This window comes from Quercus suber, unplaced genomic scaffold, assembly GCF_002906115.3.
Source record: "Quercus suber isolate HL8 unplaced genomic scaffold, Cork oak 2.0 scaffold_135, whole genome shotgun sequence".
In the NCBI taxonomy this organism is placed as follows: Eukaryota; Viridiplantae; Streptophyta; class Magnoliopsida; order Fagales; family Fagaceae; genus Quercus; species Quercus suber.
Window position 1 is genome coordinate 103,685 of NW_027069597.1, and position 7,854 is coordinate 111,538.

The 7,854-nt window shown below is 35.8% G+C and overlaps 1 protein-coding gene across 2 annotated transcripts; it reads right to left on the reverse strand.

Moving 5' to 3' along the window:
• Positions 1-1,017: 1,017 nt before the first annotated feature.
• Positions 1,018-7,393, reverse strand: LOC111994408 (protein FLC EXPRESSOR). Of its 2 annotated transcripts, none has more exons than XM_024026282.2 (4): positions 6,638-7,391; positions 4,484-4,656; positions 4,289-4,371; positions 1,018-1,329 (listed from the first exon to the last, which is right to left on the reverse strand). In XM_024026282.2, the coding sequence occupies exons 1-4, from the start codon at positions 7,162-7,164 to the stop codon at positions 1,237-1,239; spliced, it is 876 nt and encodes a 291-aa protein (XP_023882050.1). In that variant the 5' UTR covers positions 7,165-7,391; the 3' UTR covers positions 1,018-1,236. The 2 variants fall into 2 exon arrangements, with proteins under 2 accessions (XP_023882050.1, XP_023882051.1); XM_024026283.2 differs by lacking the exon at positions 1,018-1,329 and adding an exon at positions 3,483-3,663 and having other exon boundaries at positions 6,638-7,393.
• Between the last annotated feature and the right edge of the window lie 461 nt (positions 7,394-7,854).

The following is a 7,854-nucleotide window of genomic DNA, read 5'->3' on the forward strand; positions in this document are numbered from 1 at the left end:
AGTATTTGTTTCTTAAAAAAGTTCAAGAAAATTTGAAATAGTTGCTCTAATTTTTTTTTTTTTCTCAATCTTTAAAACTGCAAAGTTTTTTTTTTTTTTTTTTTTTGTTTTTGTTTTTGAATTTTTTTCATTTTAAATTGAAAATTTTTTTATTAGAATTTTTTTAAAATAATTAAAATGCTAACATGGTATTAAAAAATGCCAAATAATTTTTTTTAATAATATTTAAATGTCATGTCAGTATTACGTCAACGCCATGTCAGCAACTAGGGCACTCTGTCTACCACGTAATAGGGTTCCGTTATTTGGATAATGGCAGGATTAAAATAGAAACGATTTTTTAAAATAAGGACGACAATAGAAACAAAATCAATTTTTGAACCAAAATGCAGATTTGCCCAAAATATTAGGACCAAAAGTGCATTTATGCCATTATTTTATTATGTAGTTTATGTTATTTTATTGTGTTGAAAGCTAAAATAAAACACTGATGTTGGAAGTTTGTAAAGTGAGAAGGTAAAATAAATAAAATAACTTTTGGTGAAGCTAAATAGCTAAAATTATGGATCCACCAATGTGGATGCTCTTAAAGATTATGCTCTTAACAATGTAAGATATTGCAGGTGATGCTCAGTTGGTGGTGCCAGGATTGAAGAGATTGTCTGGGAGATTCACAGAGCGGTTCAGGACATTAAGGAGTTGCTGATACTTTCTGGAGAATGCTCTGCTTTGTTTAATTGGGTTAAGCATGAGTGTAACTCATTATCTAATAAATGTTCTTATGTTCCTGTTGGGATCTACTTAATGACTTCTTGGTTGTTCCTGTTGTTTGTTTGAATGGGGGCTTAATGGCCTAGTTGTTTTGGGAATTCTATGGTTTTTTGTTCAATGTAATTATCTCTCCCCCCCCCCCCCCCCCCCCCCACACCCCCAAAAAAAAAAAAAAAAAAAATTACTCTCAGAAATATAGAACTCACGTTCCTTGCTGGTATCAAAGTCTAAGAGTAAAATGAGAGGGGAACAAAAAGAAATGTGATAATATAGATGCAACTTATCTCTTTAAGGAAGATATGCATATGCTGGGTAATAAGAAGCCATAAAGACAATATCAACTAGCTACCAAAAAGAAATCAACTCTAAAATTTTTTTTTTGGCTAGAACTCAGGCAATATGACCTCTTAGTGGCCAGATAAAAAATTTGTTTGAATCCTTATTATTTCTATTTCGCACTAAAGCCTATCTATGTACATGTGTTTGTTGTGTGTCATAAGGGCCATTCAGGAGTGCTCCAGAAACGAATTGAGGACCAGCATTAGCAGCACCTTGAACCTGAATGAAGCACACAATATTAAGAGATCTGATTGACCATAATTTCTTGCTTGGGAGCTACAAAGTTATCTGGTAGTATCAAATAAAGTCATTAGATTACATGGTATAACGTGCTAGTTTGGTACTACATAGATTAATCTGGTGACAGCTAGTATGTTGTCGATATTATGGTCTGAGAACTGGATATGTGACTTATAGGGTTTGTGTAAATAACAATGGAACTGATATTATTTTATTATTATTATTATTATTATTTTCATAAGTAACAATGGAACTGACAGTAATAATTTCACTTTTTTTCTTTTTCTTGGATAGATATCAATGCTTTCACTTTTATAAATACATATACCTGGGGATTGAGACAGGTGTCCCAATCATAGTTTTATATATGTAACTGTCAACCTGCAGATTCATGGATATGAAACTTACATAGTGTAATAGGTTTCTATTCCAAAGTCTGGGAGAAAATGTTGAGCAAAGCAGCTTTCCACATTATTATTTTCAACCCTAATACTTCTCAACTGTAAGCTCAGTTGGTAACTGATCATGCAGAATCAGTTTGGTTTAGAAGCAAAGTCATATCCTTTAGGGATATCTTACAAGATAGAGCTTAGACGTAACTTATGAGATTGCGATAAGGAGACTCTATCTCCTTTGCTCTTCTCGTCCTGGTTATGAAGTTCTTGAGTAGGATGCTAAGGAAGATGGAGAAGATGGGACTCCCTAAGAACTTCAAGGTTGGTAATGTGGAGGAAGATTGGTTGTGTGCCACACAATTATTGTTTGCAGATAAAACAATAATTTTTTGTGATGCCAACACTTTGCAGATGATACAATCATTTTTTGTGATGCCAATACTGAACAGATTCTCTATGTTCGATTGTTGGTGATTTGTTTAGAGGAAGTGACAAGCCTAAAGGTTAACTTGAGCAAGAGTGAGATGGTTCCAGTAGGTGAGGTTCAGAATATCTTGGGCTGGAGGGTGGGGTGTTTGCCTATGACATGGTATGCCCCTGGGGACTCCTTTTAAGTTGAAGTAGATTTGGAACCCGTGTTTTGGAGAGGTTTGAGCATGGTTTAGCGGGCTGGATGAGGTTATATAAAGGGGGTCAATTGACATTACTGAAGAGTACTCTTTTGAGTTTACCTACATATTATTTCTTCTTATTTACTATCCCTACTAGTGTGGCAAATGAGATTGAGAAATGACAAAGTAAATTCTTATGGGGGTGCTTTGGGGGATGAGTTTAAACACCATTTGGATATTGTTAATGAAGGGCTGGGGATTAGGGAGCTTACAATCTTCAATCAGGATTTGTAGGGTAAATGGATTTGGTGGTTTGGGGTAGAGGAAACTTGTTTATGGAGGCGTGTAGTAGCTACAAAGTTCAGCCAGGAGTTGGGTAGTTCAGTAAGGAGTGGGGTGGTTGGAGTTCCAAACCTATTTGAGGTACTCATGGGTGTGGTTTGTGGAAGAGCATTAGGATGGGGTGGGAAAGATTTTGCATTACATTGACTTTGATGTAGGAATTGGTAACCGAATTCAGTTTTGGCATGACTATGGTGTAGCAATCAGCCTTTGAGGTGGTTTTTCCGGACTTGTACAATAGCTCTACAAATAGAGAGGCTACATTATAGTAGGATGGAGAATCATGTGCAGATATAGTGGGGAGACGGTGGATCATCTATTGGTTCATTGTAAGGTGGCCTATGACTGGAGCTTTGTTTCCAAATCTTTTGGGATACATTGGGGTTTTATGGAGAAGGTGATTGTCTGTTACTTGAGAAATTGGTTATTGGGTGGGTAAGCATTCAATAGATATTTGGAACATCTGGAGAAATTAGGTGGGGATGCATTCGTGAGATATCTGGAACATGGTTCCTTCGTGTCTGACGTGGACTATATGGGGGGAACACAATTGGCACACATTTGAGGATGGGGACTGCATAGGAAATGAGTTGCTAGCCATCCAATTTCTCTAGCTCCTTATTTGATTGGTCTCAGGCGTGAAGTTTTACGAATGGGGAATCTATTGCTATGTTTTTAGATACACTGTCTTTCAATATATTATTTTTCCTTTTTTTGTAATTCTTTAGGCTCTTTGTGTCCATTTACATGAACTAGCCTTTTTTAATAAAATTATTCTCACCTATAAAAAAAATTAACTTATAAAAAAAGAAGAAGAAGAAGAAGATAGAATTCAGATCCAGTCACAACTCTTGTTGATTTGTTGCTGGTCTATTCATCAGCCTGAACACTCAATCCACTACCACCTCCTCGGTGTGTAATCTGAAACTATCTATTGTTCATGTTTAAGAGTTAGGGTACTGCTCCTGAAAAGTAAAAAGGATAGGGAAATTCAATACCATCTCCATGTATATTTATTTGTAGTGCCATCAAGTACTGATTGTTTTAGCATTTTAGTTCTTGGAGTTACTATTCAGACTAAAATATTAAGTGCCAAAGTTCCCTTAATATCAATCTAGTTTGATATTAAAAAAAAAGGCTAAAATATTGTTTCCAACCCTAAAGGCTAAAGTTTGCATGAATTTTGCCTTTCCTCCCTAAACTTTAAAAGTTTGTTTTCATCCCTATACTTTTTAAAGAGATTTTGTCAAAATAGTTTAGCAATGAAAAACAAATTTTTTAAATTGAAAATTCTTACAAAGTCTAGGGACGAAAACAATATTTTAGCCAAAAAAAAAAAACTATATGTAATCAGGACTGCACTAGGGGTCTTAGAATTTAATAGCATTACTGAGCATAGGATGGTCTTGGTGCAAAGGCAAGTGCCTTCTACCATAAGCAACAAGTCACAGATTCGAGTCTGGGAATTAGCCTCTCCAAACAAAATTAGGGGTAAGGTTGCTTACCATGACCTCTCCCAGAACTTGAAAAAGTGGGAGCTTTGAGCACTGGGTATGACATTTTTTTAATTGAGCATACAGTGGGACATACCTTATTAATGCCATAGGGATCAGGGTATGAATTTCCTCCATATGCCATATCAGGATTACTGTAGCTTGCAGTATATCCAGGACCTGAAAACAAAACCGCTCCAAGGGTTAAAGAGTTGAATTCAATATATCTCTTTAGTCCTGCAGATGCTGCAGTTTGCAATCACTCATATCTACTGTGTTAAATGTGAATTACTTGGGTTTGCTGCTGTGGCTGCAGCAACTGCAGCTCTTGCTCTCTTCTCAGCATTAGCTAGCTCTGCATGTAGTTTTTCAATTTCATTAGCCATGGAAATCATACTTCTCTCCATTACCTTCCTTTGCTCAAGGTTACTAACACGCGTTTTCTTCTCATATTCAATAGCAGCCCTATTCACATCCAAAAATAAAAGAGGCCACATTTAAAACTTGTGGAAAGAAAATCATGCAATTTCTTAATATATTCAATCAACAATTCAAATCATATATTTTTTTTTTCAACTTTAATTCATTCCACAAGTCAATTCAAGTTCTCTATATAGTTCTTGTCAGATTATGAATCTATCATAGGTTTCTCAATAATTTTTCTTTGATATTTCTGCAACTGAATTAGCCTAGTTTCAAGTAATTTCTGCTCTAATATCATTCCGAATCATAGATCAAGTGTCATCTGCAGTGTCAACTTGCATATATCTAGATCTAGTGGACAAGCCCAAAAAATAGTATCTTTTTTGTTATTTTCAAGTTAATTTAAATCATTATTGTTATTTCTATCCATGTTTTAAATTTCTAATAGTTCATCTTGTTGTGCTTACCTTCAACCTATGCAACTGTGCTCCTGTATGATGCATGATATAAATAAATTTTTTTTTTTTTTTGAGAATTGGTATAAATAGGTTAAAAGAAAAGATAAACAACAAATATGAAAAAACAAGAAAGTGTTGTTCAAATACTGGGCTGGCTTTCTGTCGGTAACACTGGCATATAATATCTTTCTTATGCATCTTGGCTTACAATGTCTATACGAACATCTCAAGTAATAATCACTAGCCTCATTACTCATTAGAGACTTAAAAAAAAAAAAAAAAAAGTCCAATCATCCATATTCAGGATCAATAAAGTTTTTCAAGTAGATTGCGTGGCTTTGCACTTGGGTATAGGCCCTGTAATTATACAAGTATAAATTATGTAATCTCGCTAGATGTATTTTTTAATATACATTTTGATGGTCTAATCATTGAGGTTTTTCCTTTTTAATTATGAATTCCAAGTCAAGAACTAATTAAGGATGGTATGTAACAAGAAAGGACATATACTGATACAAACCAGTATATTATGATTAACCCTACTCCCTAGAGTTTGATTTTTTTTTTCCCCCCTTCCATTTTTGGGTAAAGTTGGCTTTCATCGTAATAACTAATAATCACTAGCCTCATCTATTGCGTTATGCACGAGCTCAAAGACTTCCTTTTTCTTTTTCTTTGAATCTTTTTTAATGTCCAATTATCCACATTCAAGATCAATAAAGTTTTCAAGTAGATTGCAAGGCTTCGCACTTGTGTATTGGCCTGTATTCATACATTTAAAAATTATTAAATTTGAATAGATGTATTATTTAATATAAATTATGATGGTCTAATCATTGAGGTTTTACCTTTTTAATTATAAATTCTGAGTCAATAACTAATACCCAAATCAAAGGCATTAGAAAAAAAGGGAAAGATACAATGTTGATCCCTAAACTTTAGACCATAAACAATATTAGTCCCTAATGTTTAAAGTGATCACTTTTAGTCCTCTAGATGATGTGGTCAAAACTAAAAGCTGACTTGTCATCGCTGTATTAAACATATTAGGGACTAAAGAAGATCACTTTAAATTTAATAGGGAATAAAATCTATCACTTAAGTTTGGTAGGGACTAAAAGGAATCACTTTAAGTGTGTTACCGAGTAAAAGCGATCCCTAACTTCTCAGTGACTAAAAGTAAAATCGTTCATGAGCTACAATATATTTTGGCAAAAAAAGATAACCCGAAAATAAATGTACTACTACTTCCAGCACTAGAACTATTACCAAAAGATTCACATTCGCAGTATAATGACAGATATGTCAATAAACTCATCAACCATCACAAACGGTGAATTTGTAGCTTCAAATAAATATAATATAGAAAACAAAAATCAAAATTTTTTTTAAAAAAATTTAAATTTATAACAAACAAAATCAAAATGTGAGTGAAATTGCATTAAAACTAATCTCCAAAACGACCTTTCCCTTTGAATCTCCGTAATCAACAAAATTATGCTCAAATAATGAACAAAACACATTCACACAATCGCAATTGTTTTGACTTGGAAAAAAAATGTTACCTTCCTCTCTGAATTTCCTTGCGCATGATCTCAATCTCGGCCTTAATCTCTGGAACCTCCTGCGAGTCCTCACGAACCCTCGCAAGGTCGTCCTCGATGGCCTGAAGCTGCGCAGTGAGGTCCTGGCGCGCCGAGCCGAATTGATGCAAGTCAGCTTGGACACGAGCGAGCTCTGACGTCATAGCATCGACGGCTCGAGCCTCGGCGTCGAGCTTCAAGGACCTCTCGTAGACGTCTCTGATTTCAGCGTCTCTCTCGGCCTTGATATCGGAGGCGGTGACCGATAAGACGCGAAGGTCGTGCTGAGCGGCGGAGAGGTCGTGTTTGAGTGCCACGTGTGCGGAGGCGAGCTGTTGGTTATCGCCGAGGAGGGATTGGATCTCGCGGTGTTGGATGGCGATGCGGTCTTCGAGGATCAACGAGTGTGGGTGGTGGGACCTACTACCGTGGAGGAGGAGACCACCACGACGGTCTTCGATTCGGGAGAGTGGGACTTGGATTTCGCGGTGGTGGTTTCGTCTGGACATGTTTTCTTTCTTTATTTATTTATTTTTGCAATGCAATTCAATTTTACTCCTTCTCAGCGCCTCTTTCTCATTCTCGTTTTGGTTTTGTTATTTGGAGGATTTTGTATCTTTTTGACTGATTGCCTGATTGGGAAGTTGCCGAGCTGAGATTTGAGAGAGTCTCGTTTAAGCCCATGAAAAGAAAGAAGAAAAGGTCTGTGAACTTACCCAGACCAACAAAACATGATAGCCACAAAATCTTGATTAAGAAATGACAAGCCCAATTCTTAAATAAAGGAATGATGGGCCCAAGAATATGCACAAGCCGAAAAGCCCTATATAAGGATATAATCGACCCAAATAATGACCCAGTTTGGATAGTACGGTTAGTTACTTAATTCAGCGTTTCACATTTTGCACTGGGGGACCCACGCACACTAGCTGGAGAGGAAACGCAGGTCTGAAAACGTAAGTTTTTTTTTTGCCAGTTTTGTTGACTTTTGAGAGACAAAAATTATTGTGCGTGTACTGTGCGTGCACTGTTCACGCACTGTTTATGTACTGTTCACGCAATATTTAATATTAAAAGTGGGTCCTACAATACTATTCACACATTTAAAAATTATTTTGCTACAGTGTTTTCAGCAACAATCAGTTTTTATCAACTTTCAGCAACTATAAGTGCTATCCAAACGGACGTAATAAGAAAAT

Excerpts from the sequence above, each read along its gene's own strand:
- LOC111994408 (XM_024026282.2), bottom strand. The coding sequence starts at position 7,164 with ATGTCCAGACGAAACCACCACCGCGAAATCCAAGTCCCACTCTCCCGA. Across the intron at positions 4,657-6,637 it reads AAGGAAATTCAGAGAGGAAG|GGCTGCTATTGAATATGAGA; the intron begins GTAACATTTTTT and ends GGATGTGAATAG. Across the intron at positions 4,372-4,483 it reads AGCCACAGCAGCAAACCCAA|GTCCTGGATATACTGCAAGC; the intron begins GTAATTCACATT and ends TTTTGTTTTCAG.